We start from the raw sequence: 24,764 nt of genomic DNA, 5'->3' as shown, positions 1-24,764 counted from the left end.
AAAGAAAAGAAAAGAAAAGAAAAGAAAAGAAAAGAAAAGAAAAGAAAGAAAAAGAAAGAAAGAAAGAAAGAAAGAAAGAAAGAAAGAAAGAAAGAAAAGGAAAAGTACAGTCAAACATGAACTCTATGTATCTGGAAAATTTATCCTTTAAGAATGAAGGAAAAAGAGAGTCTTTCTCAGACAAAAGAAAACCAGGAGACTTTATTACTAGCACACATACCCTTAAAGAATATCAGAAAGAAATTCCAAAAGTGAAAGCTAATATCACAAAAAGACATGGAATTCAAGAATCTGGAAAACCAGAATAGATAAAAATAGTAGTAAGTATAGTGGACTATCGTTTCCCTCATGAGTTTCTTAAATCATATTTAGTAGTTGAAGCAAAATCATACAATATCATGTGACTTAAGATACAGATAGGGATATTTAGGCAATTATTTTAACTTAAAAATGTAGAGGTTAAAGGAACCTACATAGAAATAATTTTTGATAATTCACTTGAAGTAGTAAAAATTCCACAATAGTAGACTATTATAAGTTATATATGTATATTGTAATATCTAGAGCAAATATTAAGAAAGTTGTTGGGGCACCTGGGTGGCTCAGTCGGCTGAGTGTCTGCCTTTGGCTCAGGTCATGATCTCCCTGTCCCTGAGTTCAAGCCCCGTGTCGGGCTCTGTGCTGACAGCTCAGAGCCTGGAGCCTGTTTCAGATTCTGTGTCTCTCTCTCTCTCTCTCTGCCCCTCCCCCACTCATGCTCTGTCTCTGTCTCTGTCTCTGTCTCTCTCTCTCTGTCAAATATAAAATAAAATAAAATAAATTTTTAATAAAAAAGAAAAAAAAGGAAATTGTAATAAGGAAAATACTTTAAAACCCTACAAATAAATCACAATGTAATCCTAAAAATGTTCAAGTAATGCAGAAGAAGGCAATAAGAGAGGAACAAAGAAATGAGAAACAGAAAAGAAAACAGAAATATATGTACATTATGGCAAACAAAATCTCTAACATATAAATAATTACTTTAAATGTATGAGTATAGAAACATCAAATAAAATACCAGATGCTAGGATAGATGCGAGAAAAAAAAACCCACCATGGCCCAACTAAATATTCTCTATAGGAAATTTACTTCAAACAATAACATAGGTAGACTGAAATTAAAAGGATGGAAGATTTATGTAATGAAAATATTTATAAAACAAAGAAGAATTGTAGAGAATAAGCTTAGGAATTCCCCGAGCCTGCACTGATGGGTTAACAAGGCATAAAGAATTACGAAGCCATAGGACACTCACACCCAAGTTTGGGTAAACAAGATTAAATAAATAAAAGGGGGGGTGGCAGAGGCCCCAGTATAGAGAGAATGGGGCAAAGGTCCCAATATAGAACATAGGTATATGAAATAAACAAGATTAGGTAGTCAGGGCAGAAGCGCCCACCAACTTAGTACTATAGCAGAAAACTTAGTACTTTCACAGGAAGGAAGGACCAAATTTGGTAAACAGGTAAATCGAGCTATAGACCCCTGTGGGTGAAGTTGCCCAGAGAGGAGCTAATTAACAAAAGAAAGGTGCCTTGTTGTCCCTGAGGTTACTTGCTCTGTCTTTCTTGTCCCCTAGACCAGTTTAGGTAAACAGAGGTGGTACCTCATGTCTGCTGTAAACATCCTTCCACCCCCACAGCCCAGGGGCCAGGATTTTGTTTTGCATTGACCCAAACCCTAAACTCTGCATATCTTCAAAACCCCTTTCCCTCATGTCCATGAGTTAATGTTCACAGTTTCATTTTCCCTTTGTGCACATCCATCATCATGTTTGTGAGCCTTCTGATCCTCATAAAAACGGAACAAGGACCTTTAATCTGGGCTCTTGTCTTTTCCCAGACATTAGCCATCTCTTGCTTTCAATCCTATGTCCCGCTCTCTTGCTAGACAAGAAAGAACTCCAGACCCAGAGTCTATGACAAAGAATGGCTTTATTAATATCAGATAAAGTGGACTTACTAGCAAAGAAATCTACTAGGGACAAGGAGACTCACTGCATATTCATGAAAGCATTAATCCATCAAGAAGACATGGCAATCCTAAATGTATAGGCACCGAACAATAGAGCTTCAAAATATGTGAAGCAAACACTGATACAGCTAAAAGAGAAGATAGAAAAACAAAATAATAAATAATTCAATGCACTCCATTCAGTTATTGATAGTACTAGACAGAAAATCAGTAAAAATACAGAACTGAAACAGCGTCAATCAAAATGATCTATATGACATTCATGGAAGACTGCACCAACAATAGCGGAATACACATTTTTTCATAAGTATCTAAGAACACTTACCTACGCACATAATATACTGGACCATAAAACAAACCTTCACAATTTAAAAGATCTGAAATTATACAGAGTACATTTTCTAACCATAATGAAATCAAACTAGAAATCAGTTGACAAGGACAACAGGAAAAATCTCCAAACGCTTGGAAACTGAACAATGCACTTTTAAAAAATACATGAGTCAAACAAGCCTCAAAGGAAATTAAAAAAAATACATATACCCTTATTAAAATAAAAATACAACACATTGTTTCAGAGTGCAGTAAAGCAGTGCTGAGCAGGAAATTTTAGCACTAAAATGCTTGCAATAGAAACAAAGGAGGTCACAGGTAGAAATACAAGTGTTTTCCCCAACAAATAGAAAAGAAGCACAAAATAAACCCAAAGTAAGATATAAGGGAGAAAGTAATAAACATAAGAGGTAAATGCTATGACATTGAAAATAAGACAATAGTATGGAAAAAGCAAGAAAAAAACTGGTTCTCTGATAAATTCAATAAATTGAAAAATCTCTAGCAGGACTGTTAAAGTTAAGAAGAGAGAAGACAGCAATTAATCATGTTACAACCAAAACACTCCTGTGGTCATTAAAAGGATAATAAGGACTGTGACATAATTACACCCATAAATTCCATACCTGAGATGGAATGGACCAATTCCTTAAAAAACACAAACCACCAAAACAATACATATGAAACAGATAAGGTATTTCCATAAGTATTAAATGAAGTGAGATGGTAATTAAAAATCTCCCGCCATACACATACATAAATGTCCAGGGATTTCACTAAAGAATTTTACCAAATATCTAAGAATGAACATGTACTTTAAACAACTTCTTCCAAAACACAGAAGAGAAGGTAATACTTCTCAATTTATTTTATGAGGCCAGTATCACTCTAATACAAAAATTAGACAGTACAAAACAAGAAAGCCACAGAGTCACAGACCAATATTTCTCATGAACTTTAACAACAACAAAACCAATAAATTATCAGCAAATAAACCCAGTCACCAATAAAAAGAATTATATAGCAGGACCAAGTTGTAGCTTTTCTAGATATGCGATACTGTTTTCAATATCTGAAAGTCAATCAGTGCAGTCCATCATATCAACAGGCTGAAAAAGATTTATGTGATCTTATCAACTGAGGCAGAAAAGGCATTTAATTGAATCAAATGCACATACTTTGATGTAAAAAAGAAATCTTAGCAAACCAGAAATGGAGAATGTCCTCAACTTTGTAAAGAATATGTTTTAAAAACAACCCTGCAATTAACATTATCCTTAATGGTAAAAGAGTAAATATTTTATCCTTAAGATTGGGAGCAAAATGAGGGTGTCTGCCCTCACTATTGTGATTCAACACAACTGGAAGTTGTAACAAGCACGGTAAGGCTAAGCAGAGAATAAAAGCACATAGATTGAAAATGAAACAGAAAAATGTTCATGTTTGTAAATGACAGGTCTATTTAGAGAATCACAAAGATCTACCAAAAAAATGAAAACAAAACAAAAAGCCATCATAGAATTAATATGTAACTTCAGCAAGGTTGTAGGTTTTAAAATAAAAAGAATACAATTCTAGATAACAACAAATATATAAAAACTGAAATTGAAATACAATAGCATTTACAATTGCATCAAAGAAAATGAAATACTTTGGTATAAGCCTAAAAAACTACATACAGAATCTGAATGCTAAAATTACAAAATGCTAATAAAAGACACGTAACAAAAGGTCAAATAAGTAGAGAGACTCGTTGCATTCATGGACTGAAAGACTCAACATAGTAAAGATGTCAACTACCCCCAAACTGATCTATAGGTTTGACATAATGTCTATCATAATCCTAGCAACACCGTTTGTATACATATAGCAGGTTTTGTCTAAAGTTTATATGAAAAATCGGGGTGCCTGGGTGGCTCAGTCAGTTAAGCATCCAACTTTGGCTCAGGTCTTGATGTCATGGTTCGTGAGCTCGAGCCCCGCATTGGTGCTGACAGTTTAGAGCCTGGAGCCTGCTTCGGATTCTGTGTCTCCCTCTCTCTCTGCCCCTCCCCTGTTCACGCTCTGTCTCTCTCTCTCAAAAATAAATAAAAGATTAAAAAAATGTCTATCTGAAAAATCAAAATATCTGGAATAGTCTAAAAATCTTAAAAAAATGAGAATAAGTGGGAAGAGTCACTATAGTTTACACAAATGTTTAAGATGCAGGTAAACTAAAGACAGCATGATAGTGGCAGAAATATATATACACATAAAAGAATTGAATAGAATGAAGAACCCAGAAATATATCCACAAAAATATGCCCCACTGACCTTCTCACAAAGATGCAAGAGCAATTCAATGCACAACCTCTGTCAAAAGAATGAAACTTGATTCAAATCCAATACCTAACATAAAGCTATATAAAAGTGAACATAGGGGCGCCTGGGTGGCTCAGTCGGTTAACCGTCCGACTTCAGCTCAGGTCATGATCTCGCGGTCTGTGAGTTCAAGCCCCGCATCGGGCTCTGTGCTGACAGCTCAGAGCCTGGAGCCTGTTTCCGATTCTGTGTCTCCCTCTCTCTCTGACCCTCCCCCATTAATGCTCTCTCTCTGTCTCAAAAATAAATAAATGTTAAAAAAAATTTTTTTTAAGTGAACATAAATGTAATTAAAACTATAAAACTTTTAGGAAACAAAAGAATATTCAAGAACCAGGGATATATGGAGCTCCTAGGCTTAATAGCTAAACCACCATTAAAAAGGGAAAGTTGATAAATTAACCCTCATCAACATTAAAAACTTCTGACCAATGAGATACCTTATGAACAGGCTGTAAAGACACATTACAGACTGGGAATAAATGTTGGCAAGCTACACATCTGGCAAAAGATCTGTATTGAGAATATATAAATTGCTCAAAAATCAAGAGTAGAAACCAAGCAATCCAATTCAAAAATGGGTAAAAGACATTAATAGACATTTCACAGAAGGCAACAAATAAGTACATGAAAATATGTTCAACATCACTGGTCACTAGGAAAATACAAATCAAAATTACATGAGATAATCACTATACATCTATCACAATTGCTAATTTTCTTTAATGTGATAATACCAAAGGTGACAAAAATGCAATCTTTATCTCTCATATATTGACAGTGTAAATGTAAAATGGTAGAGATGTTCTGAAAAACAGCTTAGTAATTTTTTTCTTAAAAATAAACTTACACTTACCATATGATATGGCAATCATATTCCCAGACATGTATTCCAGAGAAATAAAAAATTATATCCACACAATGAACTACCCAGAATGTTCACAGAAACATTATTTTTAATAGGTAAATTGGAAACAATCAGAATTATCTCTCAATAGGTAAAGTGTGAAAACATCTAAACCTGGTGTGGGAATGTGGTTATTTAGAAATTCAAATTTTTAAATAGTTTTCAAGTGATTGAGATTTTCTATGATTTCTTCCCTCAATTTTGGTAAGTTGTCGTTTTCAAGGAAACAGTCTATTTCATCTAAACTATAAAATGTATTAGCATAAAGTTTTCCTAATACCCCAAAATATCATCTTATTTTCTGTATGACTAATCATATATCCTTTTATTCCTAATAGTGATGGAATTTTGTTTTGTGCTAGTTTAGCCTTACTAGGGGTTATTAATGCTGTTAGTCCTTTTAAAGAACTAAATTCTGGGCTTAAATTTTTTTTTCTATTCTTTTTCATTTTTCTATTCATTGATTTCTACCCTTATATGCATTATTTCCTTCATCTACTATGTTTTAACCCTTTGCAGAGTTTTGCATTTTGTATTGGAAGGCAATTAATTTAATGGCAACCTTCCTTAATCCTCTTGTTGCTAAGTTTTAGGCCTTGGGTAGGGAACTGGGGTGACAAGAGTATCTCTTACCCTACAGTTTGGTTCTTCCTCCTAAGAATTAGCCTTTCTGGTCTCAGCTGAATGTCTAGGGTGTCAGCAAAGTCACCTTACTCTCTCTGGGCTGAAAATCCAACATCTCCCAATACTGTTTGACCGTTAGTATTATCTCCATTTTACTCTCTGCCCTTCAGTAGAGTTTTATCCAGCACATAGGCAGCCTAATCTTTAGTAAGGGACATAAGCATAACTCCCCTCCCCATAAAAAATCATACATCTGATGGCCCCTCTTCTCTGGTCCTGTGTCATGCCCTTTCCAGCTGCTTCAGCAGCACTGAACTCCAAATTCTTTGAGTTATTCTTGGTTCCAACTCCCTATGCTCTGGTTAAGACTTTATCCTCAGTCAGAGGGCCAAGTTGAATATGACTCACCTTCTGGGCTTTCTTTTCTCTCAGAAAAACTTCCTGATCAGTCTATTGTCAAATGTCTCAAAATAGGATTCTCATGTATTTTGTTCTGCTTTCTAATTGCAAGTGGTGAAAAACACAATGTACTAATGATTTTTATTTTCATCCTCTCTCAGTTGCAATGTAGCAGAAGAATCTTATCCTTCACTTGCATTTACTTCTTCCCAATCATCTGTTCAGACACACACACACACACACACACACACACACACACACACATACATATCTCACAGACTAAAGCTAACTTTCTCACATACTTAAAATTTCTTGACTCCTATCTGCATTTTGGGAACAACACAAACTCATGTCTCACATGTGAACCTATTCAGATTTTGTAACCAATATGCTTTTGCATCCTCACTATCCCTTTCTATAAGGTCTTTCCACAAAGTAATTCCCACCACTTCCTCCACTGCTCATGTCCTATGAAATCTCAATTAAAATGACTCTGTGTTTCGGGGTTTCTTATTCTTTGCTCCTTAACCCACTTTCTTTCTCAGACCTCTGATAGTTTAAACAACCTTTTTGGATAAGGGATTCCTAAATTCCATATCTGAAAAGTAGTTGTTCTATTTAATCTGCCTTCATAGTAATTGTTACATTATATTTGGGTTTCTGATCTGTTTGCCCAATAATTCTGTGAGGTAGAAAGCATCCTTGTTCTTCCCACCAATGGCACCTTAGCTATATAAAAAACTGCAAATATACACAGCAAAAAGCAAAACTTACCTTTGTAAATGAAGAATCTGGATACAATACTCCTGATTTGTTGTATGCATACACCAGGAAATGAGGGTCTAAAAATGACCTAATTCAACCAAAGTAATAACATTTCATTGTAATAGTAACATTAACAAAAATAGAATCTTGATATTAAGCAATTTACTTTCAATTTTACAAGCTCAAATATCCAAAAATTAAATGGACTCATCTCTTGATTATCTAGTTTGCTGACAGTATATTGTGTATATAAGAAAAAATAATAAGCAGTATAATAATATCAGTAGGGACACCATAATGACATAGATTTATGTAGAGTAGAAACTAGGACTTCCAGATTCCCATGGCAAAGTTTTCTTTTACATTCAATGATCAATAAAACTCATGTCATAAATATGTTAGTATTTGCTAACAAACAGCCATGGATTGGTAATAAAAAATATATGCTTTTCCTGTCAGTTTCCATGAAATTATGCTTTGGTAAAAACAATCCCAGAATTCTCAATGCCTTAAAAACAACGATTGTTCTTTACAAGTTTATTACAGAGTCAATTCCACACTACTTTCATTCTAGAACCTGGGTAAAGACATACCTCTTACCCCTGGAACATGCCTTTCTTGTAGCAGAAAGAGAAAAGAAAGTGTAGAGGCACACAATAGTTCTTAAAGACTTTGCTTAGAAGTGGAAGACCAGTGTTTTGCTCAAACTCTGTAAGCTAAATGATCTCTATAGATAAACCTCATATAAATGGTACTGAAGTTTAATCTTCTTCCATAGAAGATAGTGATTCTTATGGAACAATCTGAGACCATTATTTATTGCCAGGTTTCTCAAGGATCCAAATATCAAGGGGCAGTTCAAGACCAGAATCAAGGAAGGACTAGAACATTCACAGAGTGTTTGCTTTCACCACTTCTCTTTCCAGACCTGCTTTGTCATCTCTCATTCCTGACAGCTTTCCCTTATCCTCAATTCAAATAACAAAACCAGAGAGCTTCCCAGAAAAAAAAGACTGGTTTTCATCAGCTCATATTGTACATATATTCAAGGACACGCCAAGTCGCCTGGGTTGTTTAGATGCAAGTACCTAGAACATGTGGCAAAAAAGCAGAGCCACATTTTAGTAACTAAGCATGTAAATGGAGGTGGTGGAAATGGAAATCCAGAATCATTTCCCAGGAAAAGGAATTTCAACAGGTTTCTGACAAGCACAATTAAAAGGATAACAGTTTAGTTTACAAGTTTATTCATCCTTAGTAAAAATGTATACTTTTGCTTCTACACAAAACAATAAAAAGTCTGTTTTTAGTGAAGTAACAGAAGTAAGTAAGTCTGTTACTTAGTGAAGTAACAGAAATACAAATGATCATTCAAGGGAAAACAATATCCAATGTAAGGAAAATTAACAACAAAAGGGAAGAAGGCAAAACTTAAAAGCAAGTTCCAAAGGAAGTTGAAGAAATTGATTACAGAAAATAATCATTATTTCAAGAAAATTTAACAAGTTAAAGAGTTAATAAGCTTTCAAAGGAGACCATTTCAGAGAAAAAAAAAGACACTCAAACTAAAATAATGACAGTTAAAAATAAATAATTCAATAAATGTGTCAAAGATACTTTGCTGAGAACAGAATTAGAGGCCTAGTCAATAAAGAGAACAAATGGCTGAATAAATAATAAAGGAGATATATTTATTTGATTTATATACTACATATGTATTTACAATCAATTAACTCATTCTGCACAAATCTGTATGAATGACTCTCAAATAAAAATGTTATGCAAAATGTTGCACAAAAAGCACAGCCTCAAAACCAGAACTACACATAATCACATAATAAGTATCTATTGCTCACACTTCTGGGTCAAGTACAAGTAGCTTTAGCAGTGCTGCTAATGGCGGCCGGGCTTGATCAATGGTCTGGTATTCAACTGAATGTTGGCTGATCTAGAGATGATTAGGGCACCTTGGCTGTGCCCCACCTGTCTCCATCTCCCAGAAAGTTGGCCCCAGCATATTTTCATGGGGATGGCAGACAAACAAGATGGAGAGCAGGAACGCAGGGGAGCTTTTTCAAACCTCTGTTTGAATCAAGTCAGCTAAACATCTTTTTGGCCAAAGTCAGTCACATAGCCACAGAACGGGCTACATGATTTGCAGGCCCGTGGTGAAATGAAAATATGAGGTCTCTTGTTCAAAAGTATTAAGAATCTCAGGGCAGCAACAGCAGAGAATGAAACCATGTACAGGGCATGTCTAACCATAGTGTCCTGGGGGACCACATACCCATGAAATTGGCCTTGCATAAATAAACTCATATCCAAGGGCTGGGAGTGGGGAGGCTGAGGTAGATGTATATATTCTACCTCTTGATGACAGAAACTCAAAGTTATATGGCAAAGAGTGAAGATACAGGGTAAGGTAAAGAATTGGGGTCACTTTATTGGTCTACCATATTAAGATAAATTAATTATATAGAAGAGTACTGTGTCATTTGTGTCTATTTAAAGTAATAGTCAAAACATGATGATTCTTCATCTCTAGGCATACAGATGAATGATAAAATTATGGCAGAAGAATATGTATCAGTATCATATCTGTGATTAGCACTGGGGAGTGAAAGAACTGAATATATTTAGGCATGGGAATAACAGATTTCACTATTATTTGCCACATATGCTTTTTAGAAAAATACATAAATAAAATGCTTGCATGTGTGTCATTCATAGTGATATACATTATTCTCAGAATTTTCCTTTTTAAATTTTTAATCAAAAGAAAAAAGTCAATATAGAAAAATTAAGACAAATATAAACTATGGACTTTGGGTGATAATGATGTGTCAATGTGGAGTCATCAAATATAATGAATGTATCACTCTGGTGGGGCATGTTGATAATGGGGAGGCTATACATGTGTGGGGGGTGGGAGGCACAGGGTATACAGATACTCTCTGTACCTTCTACTCAATTTTGCTGTGAACCTAAAACTGCTCTGAAAAATAAATATTCAACTGGAAATAAGAAACTACAAATAGCTGATAACTGTTTAGAGAAGATATTTAGGGAAATACAAATTGACACGAAGATGTGATATAATATCTCAGCACATATTGCATGCTTTTGAAAATCTAAACTGGGGGCGCCTGGGTGGCGCAGTCTGTTAAGCGTCCGACTTCAGCCAGGTCACGATCTCGCGGTCTGTGAGTTCGAGCCCCGCGTCGGGCTCTGGGCTGATGGCTCAGAGCCTGGAGCCTGTTTCCGATTCTGTGTCTCCCTCTCTCTCTGCCCCTCCCCCGTTCATGCTCTGTCTCTCTCTGTCCCAAAAATAAATAAATGTTGGAAAAAAAAATTAAAAAAAAAAAGAAAATCTAAACTGCTACTTTCTTTCCAGAAACTGAAAAACTCTCTCAAAATCTTAATATAAAATATGAGTAATAAAGAAGGTTGTTGTGAAAATTAAATTAGTTACTATATGCAAATTGCTTAGAAATACACCCGGCAAATGACATGTGCTCCTTAAATGTCTGTTACTTTTGTTGTTGTTGTTGTCACTATTATTACTATTACTCATACTTCTTGTTACAGAAACCCATTTCTTAATACCAACCCTACAAAAGAAAACCTCTGTTACATAAGAATTTACATACAAGGATGTTTACTGCAGTACTCTTAAGTGATAATTCCTTGAAATAACTTATGTGTCAATATTACATACTACAGAATGCTATCTATTAAAGAATGAGTTAAAATATATACATAGAGCCAGAAATTGAACATTATTAAATAAGACCTGCTGGCAGCAAAACTATTTTCAACTGTGTAAAAACAAACTTAAAAAAAATAGGTTTCTATATTTTTATTTAAGGGAAAGATGAAATTTAGATAGAAAATGGTAGAAGGGCACCTGGGTGGCTCAGTTGGATAAGCATCTGACTTAGATGCTATGGATCATGATCTCACAGTTCAAGAGTTTAAGGCCTGCAACAGGCTCTCTACTATCAGCACAGAGTCTGCTTCAGGTCCCTCTCTTTGCCACTACACCCTGCTCAAAAATAATAAACATTTTTAAATTTTGTTAAATGTTTATTAATTTTTGAGAGAGACATAGTGTGAGTGGGGGAGGGGCAGAGAGAGAGGGAGACACAGAATCTGAAGCAGGCTCCAGGCTCTGAGCTGTCAGCACAGAGCCCGACACGGGGCTCAAACTCACAAACCGTGAGATCATGACCTGAGCCAAAGTCAGACACTTAACTGACTGAACCACCCAGGCACCCCAGTAATAAACATTTTTTAAAAAGAACAGAAAATTGTGGAAAGATACACATAAGATTATTAATACTGATTTCCTCAAAGAGCAAAAGTGGGAAACAGAAAATTTAAGAGATTAAATTATATATTATACCAAGTTAAGAAAAAAATTATGGCATAATATTTAGTTAAATGCTTAAAATCACATAAATATATAAAATGACATGAAGGCGAACAAAATTAAACAGGGACAAATAGAGTTATTCCTTTAATTATTGCTATTGTGGTTATATTTCAAGGAGTTACATAGAGTAATTTTAATTTACCTAATTACACATTAATATTTACATCATTAAATCAGAATTTGGCTCCAAAATTAAATTTAAAATCTCAAGATGAAGACTTGAAATTCTAATCTGACTTGAATCACAAAGATGTAACATGTTAAATATAATAGTCATGCTCTTGTTTAGGCTCAATTTAGGGTAGTGATTGTAAAACTTGAAGAAACTGAAAAGTATATGAAAAGAAGAATGGCCACTTACTGTATTTCAAGATGGAGAGTATATGTTTTCCTGTCAATTTTGATGGCATACATGACCTACAGCAAAGTATTCAGAGAGAAAGTAATAGAAATTTAAAATTCTTAAGTCAGAAGCCATAATTTTTTTTAAATGTAAGTACTCTTTCATACAAACATAGATGGTATCACACACGTCTCAAAATTATATATACATGTATGTTGCTACCTTTCTTCAATCTCATCATGTATGACAGAACGAATAATTAAATTTCACTAAAATTAAGGAGGCTAAATGTATTTTAAAACTAAGAGCATTGGTCATTAGCATTTATTGTCATATAAAATTTTACTTTGAAATGGGCACATTTAGGAATGTTGGGTAATCTTTGAAGACACTTGAATTTATCTTTTTTTTAATGTTTACTTGTTTTTGAGACAGAAAGAGCACCAGTGGGGGAGGGGCAGAGAGCTAGAGGGAGACACAGAATATGAAGTCAGGCACAGAGCCTGACACAGGGCTTGAACCCACAAATTGTGAGATCATGACCTGAGCTGAAGTCGGATGCCTAACCAACTGAGCCATCCAGGCACCCCTTAATTATCTTTTTTCTACTTTACAATTTCTAGCCCAAATAAATTAAAAATTAAAGAATATAACACAGGTTGTGGGGAGCTAAGATGGCAGAGTAGTAGGAAGACCCAAAGTTTGCCTTATCATTTGAACACAGATAAGTATCAAATCATTCTGACTACCCAAGATATCCATCTGAAAACTGACAGACCAAAACGCACAACTAGAGGGAGAGAAGAGACCACATTGTGGAAGGTAGGAGATGCAGAGACCTGGTTTCCGGGAAAATGGATTGCAGGTGCTACAGAAGGGAGGGAGACCTGGTTACAGAGAGAGGAGAGAGAGAGAAAGACAGAGAGAGGAGCACATAGGGGATCATACAAGGAAAACAATTCTCCCAAAGCCAATGACTGGAAAAATGAGAGGGGGATTTTCCTGAGTTTTTACAACCAGCAAGGCTCAAAGACTGGAGTTTTAGAGTTTGCTCCTGTGGAGAAAGAGGGAAGATGGCCCGGGCTCAGACAATCTGAGGATCTCCTTAGGATGCATTGAGAGAGACAATCCCACCCTCTTGGACCACATCAGAGACAGGTGGCATTGGCTCTCTGGGAACAAAAGAGCTGGTGAGTGCCATTGCCCTCCCCTGCCCCTCAGCATAGGTATGGGGACACCTGCTGATGGCAGCTAACCTGGACACCTGCTCTTTGCTGTGCTTTGCTCCAAACTCCACACCCCTGCACTTTGATGGGACTGCCCTTCTGGGACAAACCTGCATCAGTACGAAAGCAGCAAGACCCCCCCACGAAAGGACCAGCACAGGTGCACACCAGGCCAGGTCCCTAAAGTTTGGAGTTTTAAAACTCAGCTGCCTGACTGGGATAGAGCCCAAAGTGCCCCACGCTGCTATTGGGGCAGGTGGCCCAGACACAAACAGGGTCAAGACAGCAATCTGAGGGATGCCTGGGACACACAAAGGGAGATTGTTCACCCTTCTGGAAGGGCTTTCCAGACAGCAGCAGGTACAAACTCAACCTCTCCGGGGATGATGGAGCTGGCTAGAGCCATTATTCTCTCCCACTCTTCTGCATAAACTTAAGTAAGCAGTACAATGCCAACACTGGCAGCCTAAACCACTTACACCCCAACCCCCTACAGATGCTGCTTTTCTCAGGCAACTGTGCCTGAGACCAAGAGCAGTGAGCCTTTCCCCCAGAATACCAGCACCAAACCCCTGCATGCACTATGTCTACTGACCACAGAGTTATGCAAAGCTTCAGCTCTTGGAAATAGTATCAGGTCTCTTTCAATAAGCAGACCAGAGCACACCTAGTTAAAACTTGCCACATTCTGGCCAAGGTCCAAACACTCCCCACTGTAGGCAAGGAGAAGGTCTACCAAGGACTAACGTGAGGGAAAGAGCAGCCAAAACACAGCAGCAGAGTGGATACAGCATACACCAGAGACACTTCCTGAAGTGCCAGGCCCTGAACAATATATGACTTCTTCTTCATAAAGCCATTACTCTTAGGAGCAAGAAACATAACAGAAATCCTAACACACAGAAGAAGACAAAGACCTAGACAAAATGCCAAGATGAAGGATTTCATCCCAAAAGGAAACAACAAAAGGTCATACCCAAGGATCTAATCAAAACAGATATAAACAATATGCCTGATCCAGAATTTAAAGCAACAATCATAAAGATACTCACTGAGCTTGGGGCACCTGGGTGGCGCAGTCGGTTAAGCGTCCGACTTCAGCCAGGTCACGATCTCGCGGTCCGGGAGTTCAAGCCCTGCGTCAGGCTCTGGGCTGATGGCTCAGAGCCTGGAGCCTGTTTCTGATTCTGTGTCTCCCTCTCTCTCTGCCCCCCCCCCCCCGTTCATGCTCTGTCTCTCTGTCCCAAAAATAAATAAACGTTGAAAAAAAAATTAAAAAAAAAAAAAAAAGATACTCACTGAGCTTGAGAAAAGCAGAGAAGACACCAGGGAGTCCCTTACCACAGAGATAAAAGACCTAAAAACTAGTCAGGCCAAAATGAAAAATGCAATGACTGAGATTCAAAACCAACTGGATGTAATGACCACAAGGATGGAAGAAGCAGAGGAATGAATGATACAGAAGATAAAATTATGGAAAATAATGAAGCTGAAAAGAAGAGGGAAAGAATACAACACAGGTCCTCTTTTCAGAATAAAGGAAGCATCGCTAATCTATCAGAAGTGCTACCCACAGTCTTCTCCCTGTTCTTTTTGGGAAATTGCCTCAGCTAAAAAGTCACACCAAGTCACAATTTCCAAGTTAATGAGAAGCCCAACTCCAGATCTTGATGAACCATGCCAGCTTCACACTTTGCTGAGAGTCAGTTGAGTCTCTGTCTCCCCATTCCTTCTTCCTCCCGTCCTGTCCACAGAGGCTCATCAAAAGAGCATACCCTAATAAACTGCCTTCACAGGAATTTTCTCAAAGACTGCATCCCAAAGAATACAATCTGTGACATCATCATAAAACATAACACGTTCTTCATGGCATAACATACGGTTAATGCCAGAAATTTTCCCACATTTGCAAAAACATGAATTTTGTCACTGGTTGCAGTTTTCTGCATAAGTCATTTTAAATCTTGTATAGTGTTCAGTCTTTTGTAACCCTACAGCTCTTGAAATAGGTGTGTTGAAATCTCCCCCAAATTTTGTGATATTTCTTTCTCATTTTTTTGCCTTAGTTTTTTGTCTTAGGAGCTCTGTTGTTAGGTACAAACACATTTAGTATGGTGGTATCTTCAGGATAAATCAATCATGTTATTATTAAGGTACCTTTTATCTCTAGAAGTACTTCTTTATCTGATATTATTATACTTGCACCAGTTTACTTTTGATATTTCAGGTTTTTAAAAATGTTTTTTAAAAAATCTTTCATAATCATTTAAAATATAAAGATGCATTCTGAGGATAAAATCAAGTTTCAATTTTCAGAGATGTACTAACATAAAGATGCCTCTCAAATAATTTATTTCACAATAGGTATTGTTAACAGTAATTGTCTAGATGCAAACTAAATGGAAAACAAATTGATTTAAGTACTACTCCTTTAGTAGCTCTCCTCTTTCTATTGTTGAGAATAAATCTGTATAATTTGCCTTCTACATTCTGGATATTAGATAGGTAATGACATCACCATATATCCAAGGTACTCAAAGCAAAAATATGGTCTATGTAATAGCTGGTCTCTGTCTTACTATTTAAACCCTACTTTTTTAATTTTTATTTTCTTAATTTTTTTATATTTTAAATTACTGAATAAAATGGAAATAATAGACACTCCTGTGTCAGTCTGATCCTAAAATGGAATGCTGTAATGTGTAAAACATTAAGGATGATTTAGTTATAGATGGCTTTGGTTGGTGCTGTCCTTGTTCCCTGGATCCATTTAAGCACATTGAGGCTATTCCATTCCAAAGAGAAGTATTGTATGTGTATTTGGTGAATATGTATGTGTGAATGTGGAATAATTATCTGAGATGTTCTTTTGGATACGTTCACTGATATTTGAAGTATGCTAGTGTGGTAGGTTAATTTAATAAAGTTTTCTAGTATTCACACATCCTTCAACAGAGAGAAAATCTACATGGTCATAAAGTTCTACAATTATTTGCTACTTTTACTTTTTAAATATTTTAGTTAAGTGAAAGAACCTATCATTTCCTTTTCTGATACTTTATTTGATCTCTATCAAAGGTACATTAATATTTTAAAGCATTATTAAGTGATCTGAAGGATTAACTTATGTTCTTCCCGTGTTCTAGTCTCCAAAAAAGGCACATCATCTTTCCTTGAATATTGTCCAAAAACTTAAAACCATTTGACTAGTAAGATTTTCTGGCAATTTATTTAAATTATTAATTCATAATTAATTCATAAATAACTTCATGATTATAAATATAATCTATAAGCAGATATTGTATTTCTACCTGAGTCAAAAAAATGTATTTGGGAAAGAAAAAAGAAAACCAAATATCAAGATTGCAGACTTACACCAAACCTATAAATAATTACAAAAATTAAAAATATGAGTGTGCATATATCTAAAAACAAATTCAGTTCAAATTTACTATCTTTAGAAACTGAGATGGACATTCATTCACCTTCTCAACAATTCTCTGTGCTATCTATGAGTCCCAGAAGAAGAGAAAGGGGGGAAGAAAATTTATTTGAAGAAATAATAACTGAAAACATCCCTAATCTAGGGAAGGAAACAGATATTCAGATCCAGGAAGCACAGATAACTTCCAGCAAAATCAACAAAAGCAAGCCAACACCAAGACATACCATAGATTTGCAAAATATAGGGATAAAGAAAAAATATTAAAAGTAGAAAGACAAAATAAGTCCTTATTTTAAAAGGGAAGACCCATAAAGCTAGCTAGAGATCTCTCCACAGAAACTTGGCAAGCCTAAAGGGAGTGGCATGATATATTCAAAGGGCCAAATGGGAAAAATCTGCAGCCAAGAATACTTGACCCAACAAGGCTATCATTCAGAATAGAAGGAAAGATGAAGACTTTCCCAGACAAACAAACCCCAAGGAATTCATGACCACTAAACCAGCCCTGCCAGAAATATTAAAGGATACTTTGTGAGTGTAAAGGAGAGACAAAAAGGGACAAAGACAAGGATCAGAGAAATCACCAGAAACAACACAAAACAAGTAATAAAATGGCAATAAATATATATCTATAAATAATTACTCTGAATGCAAATGGACTAACTGCTGCAATCAGAAGACATAGGTGTCAGAATGGAAAATAAAACAAGACCCATGTATATGGTGCTTTCAAGAGACTAATATTAGTACTAAAGACACCTGCAGAAGAAAAGTAAGGGGGTGGAGAAATATTTATCACCCAAATGGATGTCAAAAAAAAAAGCTGAGTAGCATTACTTAGATAAACTAGATTTTAAAAGAAAGAATGTAACAAGAGACAATGAAGGGTACTATATCATCATAAAGGAAACAACCCAACAAGAAGATATAACAATTGTAAATATTTATGCACTCAACATGAAGGCATCCAAATACATAAAACAATAAGAAACGTAGAGGAACTAATTTATAATAATGCAATAATAGTAGAACACTTTAACACCACACTTACATCAATGGGAAAATCATCTAAATAGAAAATCAACAAGGAAATAATGGCTTTGAATGACACATTGGGTGAGAGGGACTGAAGAGATATATTCAGAACACTCCCTAAAACAGCAGAATATACATTCTTTTCAAATACACATGTTAACATTCTCCAGAACAGATCTCATATTAGGTACAAATCAGGCCTGAATACAAAAATCCTGAAACCATATCATGTGCCTTTTCTAACCACAACACTATGACCAGAAGTCAACCACAAGAAAAATGTGGAAAGAGCACAAATACATGGAAGTTAAAGAATATGCTACTAAACAAAGAATCAGTCAACCAGAAAAGCAAAGAAGAAATTAAAAAAAAAAAAAAAAACACGGAAACAAATGAAAATGAAAATACAATGATCCAAAACCTTTAGGAGCAGCAAGAGTGGTCCTAGGAGGGAAGTACTTGACAATACAGGCCTACATCAGGAAGCAAGAAAAATCTCAAATAAACAACTTAACCTTACACTTAATGGAGCTAGAAAAAGAATAGCAAATGAAGCCTAAAGCCAGCAGAAGGAAGGAAACAATAAAGATTAGAGCAGAAATAAATGATACAGAAATTAAAAAAAAAACAAAAACAAAAAACAATAGGTCAATGAAAACAAGAGCTGGTTCTTTAAAATTGATAAACTTCTAGTCAGGCTTATCAAAAGAAAAGAGAAAAGAACCAAGTAAACAAAAATAAAAATGAGATTATAAAAATAATAACCAACACCACAGAAATACAAACAATTATAAGAGTACTATGAAAATTTGTATGTCAACAAATTGGGACAATCTGGAAGAAATGGATAAATTCCTAGAAACATCTAAACTACCAAAACTGAAACAGGAAGAAACAGAAAACTTTAACAGACCAATAACAAGCAAAGAGATTGAATTAGTAAACAAAACACTCCCAACAAAAAACCAGATGGCTTCACAGGAACACTCCCAACAAAAAAACCAGATGGCTTCGCAGGCAGATCATACCAAACATTTAAAAAGAGTTAATACCTATTCTTCTCAAACTATTCCAAAACATGGAGAAGGAAGAAAAACTTCCAAATTCATTCTATGAGCCAGCATTACCCTGGCTCATACCAAAACCAGATACCAAAACCAGATAAAGACTCAACTTAAAAAGAGAATTATAGGCCAATATCTCTGATGAACATGGATGTAAAAATGCTCAATAAAATTCTAGCAAACCAAATCCAACAAAACATTAATCATTCACCAAAATCACGTGGGATTTATTTCTGGTCTGTAAGGATGGTACAATATTCACAAATCAATCAACATGATTAATAAAATGTCACATTAATAAAACAAAGTATAAGAACCATATGATCATTTCAATAGATGCAGAAAAAGCTTATGACAAAGTACAATATGTATTCATGATAACAACCCTCAACAAAGTAGACTTAAAGGGAACATACCTCAACATCATAAAGGTCATATATGACAAACCCACAGCTAATTATCATCCTCAAAGGGGAAAAACTCAGAGCTTTTCCTCTATGGTCAGGAACAAGACAGGGATGTCACCCTCACCACTGTTATTTAACATAGTACTAGAAGTCCCAGCCTCAGCAATCACACAACAAAAAGTAATAGGAGGCATCCAGATTGGCAAGGAAGAACTAAATGTTTCATTATTTGCAGATGACATGATTATCTTTATAGAAAAACCTACAAGATGCCACCAAAAAACTGCTAGAACTGACACATACATGAATTAAGTAAAGTTACAAGATACAAAATCAATGTACAGAAATCAGTTGCATTTCTATATACCAATAATGAAGCAGCAGAAAGAGAAAATAAGAATCCATCCCATTAATTTAAATGAAATTTAGCACCCAAAACAATAAGACACCGGGAATAAACCTAACTGAAGAGGTGAAAATCCTGTACCCTGAAAACTATAAAACACTGATGAAAGAAACTGAAAACGTCACAAAGAAATGAAAAGATATTTCATACTCATGGATTAGAAGAACAAATATAGTTAAATATAGTCTATACTACCCAAAGCAATATACACATTCAATGTAATCTCTATCAAAACACCAATCACATTTTTCACAGATATAGAATGAACATTCCTAAAATTTGTATGGACCACAAAAAACACGAATAGCCAAAGCAACCTTGAAAAAGAAAAGCAAAGCTGGAGGCATCACAATTCCAGGCTTCAAGTTATATTACAAAATTAGAGTGATCAAAACAGTATGGTACTGGCACAAAAACAGACACACAATCAATGGAACAGAATAGAAAACCCAGAAATAAACCCACAATTATATGGCCAATTTATATTCAACAAAATAGGAAAGAATATCCAATGGGAAAAAGTCTCTTCAATGAATGATGTTGAGAAAACTGGATGGCAATATGCAAAAGAACAAAACTGGACCACTTTCTTACACCATACACAAATATAATTTCAAAATGTGTTAAAGATCTAAATGTGAGACCTGAAACCATAAAGATCCCAGAGGAGAGCACAGGCAGTAATTTTTTCAACTTTGACTAAGTTCTTTCTAGTTATATCTTTGGAGGCAAGGGAAACAAAATTAAATTCATCAAAATTAAAAGCTTCTGCACAATGAGGAAGACCAACAAAACTAAAAGGCAACATACAGAATGAGAGAAGATATTGCAAACGACATATCTGATAATGGGTTAGTAACCAAAACATAACAAGAACTTAAACCCAACACCAAAAAAGCAAACAATTCAATTTAAAAATGGGTAGAAGACACAAATAAACATTTCTCCAAAGAAGACATCCAGATGGCTAACAGACACATGAAAAGATGCTCAACATCATTCATCATCAGGGAAATGTAAATCAAAACTACAATGAGATAGCACCTCACACCTGTCAGAACCGCTAACTGGCTAAAGAAACAACATATGTTGGCCAGGATGTGGACAAAGAGGAACCTGCTTACACTGTTGGTAGGACTGCAAACTAGTACAGCCACTGTGGTAAAACAGTATGGAGTTTCCTCAAATAGTTAAAACTAGAACTACGCTATGATCCAGGAAATGCACCACTAGTTATTCACCCAAAGAATGCAAAAATACTATTTCAAAGAGATACAAGTACCCCAATGTTTATAACAACATTGTCTACAATAGTCAAATTATGGAAACACCCCAGTGTCCATTGATGATGAATGCATTAAGGTGATACAGACACACACACACACACACACACACACACACACACACACACACTGGAATATTACTCAGCCATAAAAAAGAATGAAATCTTGCCATTTGCAAGGACATGGATGGAGCTAGAGAGTATTAATGATAAGCAGGTCAGTCAGAGAAAGACAAATGCCACATGATTTCACTCATATGTGGAATTTAAGAAAAAAACAAAAGAGCAAACTGGGAGGAAAAAAGAGAAAGAAGGGCAAAATCAAGAAACAGACTCTTAATTATAGAGAACACACTGGTGGTTATCAGAGGGGGTGGAGGGGAGAGATGGGTAAATTGGTGATGGAGACTAAGGAGTGCACTTGTATGAGTACCAGGTGTTGGACGTGAGTGTTGTATCACTAAATTTACACCTGAAGCTAATATTACACTGTATGTTAACTACCTGGAATTTAAATACTTAAAATATAAATAAACAAAAATGGCACAAATAATATGTATGTCACACAAATGTCACAGAAACTACACTTAATGAATTATTCATAAAAATCATGCTAATATTAAAAGAGCTTTACCATTGAAAAACATTCTGTGCTACCTAGATTTGACAATGTACATGCTTTATTTTAATCATATGAAAAATAACAGTACTTGCATTTTAACAAAGATTTATATATGTATATATGAGCAAATATAGGCATTCTTTATATATTGTCATTTTAAAACAATATAAATTTTATCATGACCTCACTTATATAGAATATTTAAATGTCCATATTTTGTAGACAAAAAGTCCAGTAGACTGTATATAACATTTTGTGTGATAAGGATTTGGGGCACTTTTTTCTGAGTCTGTGTTTTAAAAATATTTCATAATGTTCATTGGGAAATGAAGAAAAATCAAGACACTTGCTTTCATTCAGACAAAATGACACTTTAACACAGCAGTTAGAACACAAAATTTCAAAGGAATATATGCATGGGCTGATTTGGGTCACGCAGTCCAGTAAAAATAAAGCACTCAAAAAAGAAGTGATTTCTTAATTACATGCGTTTCTGAAACTTCACCATCGGTGTTTGTCTCTATCTTCCGTGGCACTGTAATTTGTAGAAGTGATGTTTCAGGATCTGCAGTAAGGAAAACAACTGTAAGCATTCCCCAGTGCCTGCCAGCATCCTTATTCTTCACTGGTCCTGCCACTTCACATCACTCTTTGAACTTCCACGAACTCATACACACATACACACACACACACACACGCAGGCACGCTCCCACCACGGAATCAGACTTTGTGCATTCCAGAAGAGGCTACCTAGAAATGGGACGTGACCCTACCACCTTCCAAGGACACTTTGGGATTTGCTGACCTCCGCCCCAATAGGTGAAGAAGAGCTGCTCTGGGGATCCCACCTCCCAGAAGCTGCTCGCCCCCTCCTCCAAGTGCAGGGTCAGGCACGTGAGGACAACTGTCCCAGTCCTGTTCTGAGCCCTCCCAGCAGCAGGCCCCGCAGGATCCTGACTCTAGGTGGGCTCTGACAGGACGCAGGGCTCCCCCCAGCCGGGCACAGGGTTCTGGAGCAAGCTTCTGGAGCCCGCCACGCTCACAGGCTCTGCGACAGGTGACCCTCTACGGAGCAGGTCCTACACTCACGATGGCCGGCGGAGGTCAGCCGGCCCAGGCCTGAGAGGATCAGTAGGACAGGCAGCATTGCGCGTCCTGCCGGCCTTGCCACGGTGATGGCGGTTGGCTGAGGAATGGCGGCCGTTCGCGCGCTTGGCCGTGAGCTCCGGGCCTGCAGGGAGTGGGGGCGGCGCAGGCGGCGGGGCCGTGGGGTGACGGGGCGATGGGGGGAGGGGCACGCGGCTGGTCAGCCCGCCCCGCCCCTTCTGCTGACCCGCAAGCACATCCGCAGTCCCGGGCGCCCACCCACTGCCTTCTGTGCTGTGGAGGCACATGGCAGCCTGACCGGTGCCCACGTGGGCTTGGGTTTGGGCTTTAGTTTCCAAACGCGGACATTTGAAACTCATTTAGGGATTACGTAAGAGTCATAAAGTAAAGTTTTCTCCTCTGGAAATGGACCGTCTGCTGGTGAAGTGCTTGGCTGTGTCAATAGTCCACGTGATCGTTTTCTGGCACAATAGCTGAATTACTGTAGTGAAGAAAAACAAAATGGAAATTCACAATATGGTTAGTAGCAGACGGTTGCCTGTTTCAACCGTAACTACTGCCAGAGTTCTATTTAAGTCTTAGGTCAAAACAAATATACACACGTGCATTTTTACACAAATTACACAAATTTTTACACAAATTACACAAATTTCTATCCTAAATTTGTTTCTTAGAAAACTCTTTGTTTAAGGAAACTAAATAAAAAGTTAAATATGAAATGAGCGTACGTATGTGTTTTAATCCCTCGGCATGGGTTAGCAATTTAAGTATCAGACCAAAAATAAAAACAAAAAACAATGTACAACTATTAAATGATCCTGTAAGAATTACTTTATTTTTCCATTATTTATTCCATGGTGTAGAACTTGAGTCCTTAGGAAAATATGTAACTAGTAAAAGGTTAAATGTAAACTTTTTTCCCCATCAGTATGATATTGACAACTTTAATTTTTTGTCTTAATATGCAAGTTGATGACCTGCATAATTTTGATTTTACAAGGATTTTCACCAACCAATTCTTGAGTTGTACTTTCATGGGATACTTCTGATCACATCCTTGCATGCAATATTTATCCACAAAATTAAATGATTGTGTTTTCTCAGATTTTAAAAGAAAAAATTTTTAAATGGAGAAGGCTAGACTTTAACAATATATATTCTATGTTCATGCTTTTCCTAAACCTAATTTTAGTGCCTATCAAGAAAATATTCTTACAATTAACAAATGATAACAGAAGAAATTTATCTTCAAAATAGCAATTCTGAGTATTTTACTAAAGTGTTTATAGCCTAATCATTTAGTCTTGTTGTGATACATGTTGTATGCCATATTCATTTATTTGAATATTTCTATATACCTTAAAATTAGTATTTTTATCTTGTTTGCCAAATCACATGAAAATTGATGGAATTTTCCATCAATTCAGGATTAATAATGGTGCTCTTAAAATTTCTTCCTGATTGTCTACAACATGATCAAATTTTTGAAGTCTAATATACATATATGTCACTTAAGGCATGGTAAGAATTAAAAGCTTGTAAATGGTTCTACTAAAAGTCTCTGTTGTTCAGTCAAGTAACCAAAAGGGGAAATCGCCTCTATTGTTTAAATTTGTTACTCTATTTCCAATGTTGGTATTGACTGCTCATTTTTAACTGGTATAATTTACAGACATTCAAATTATTTGAATTTAATACAATTGTTTTTTACATGCTTACTACAAGCCTGGAACCAGGCAGACGTGAAAATATACATGACAAGATACATGTTTTCAAGAACCCCAGAAACTAACAGAAAACTGAACATATACAAGAAATGAAAAGTACATGTTAGAAATGTACACAGCTAGAAATGAAAAATTCTTTGTTACATGGATATTCAAAATTCTCTGGGAATATGGCTAAGATAATTTTGTTTTCTCTACAGATACTAAGTGAATTTAAAGGTGGCTGTGACATTTATGATGTGAGCCATATTCAGATGAG

The 24,764-nt window shown here is 36.0% G+C and overlaps 1 protein-coding gene across 7 annotated transcripts in view; it reads right to left on the bottom strand.

The window, feature by feature from the left end:
- The window catches only part of LOC121015688 (A disintegrin and metallopeptidase domain 3-like), a 127,441-nt gene extending 104,549 nt beyond the window's left edge, over positions 1-22,892 (bottom strand). For 2 of the 7 annotated variants that reach the window (XM_040452915.1, XM_040453192.1), the window contains exons 1-4: positions 22,755-22,863; positions 22,157-22,236; positions 12,203-12,258; positions 7,416-7,494 (exon numbers count right to left, since the gene is read on the bottom strand). In XM_040452915.1, coding sequence (XP_040308849.1) covers positions 7,416-7,494; positions 12,203-12,258; positions 22,157-22,236; positions 22,755-22,818 — 279 coding nt within the window. In that variant the 5' untranslated portion in view covers positions 22,819-22,863. Of the gene's footprint in view, positions 1-2,040; positions 2,146-7,415; positions 7,495-12,202; positions 12,259-22,156; positions 22,237-22,476; positions 22,664-22,714 lie in introns of those variants that run through there. The other 5 variants (XM_040452964.1, XM_040453275.1, XM_040453044.1 and 2 more) reach the window with 5 other exon arrangements.
- Between the last annotated feature and the right edge of the window lie 1,872 nt (positions 22,893-24,764).

The sequence above is a fragment of the Herpailurus yagouaroundi genome, unplaced genomic scaffold, assembly GCF_014898765.1.
Source record: "Herpailurus yagouaroundi ecotype Mexico unplaced genomic scaffold, PumYag 28, whole genome shotgun sequence".
Taxonomy (NCBI): Eukaryota; Metazoa; Chordata; class Mammalia; order Carnivora; family Felidae; genus Herpailurus; species Herpailurus yagouaroundi.
This window is presented reverse-complemented; position numbering and strand designations above follow the sequence as displayed.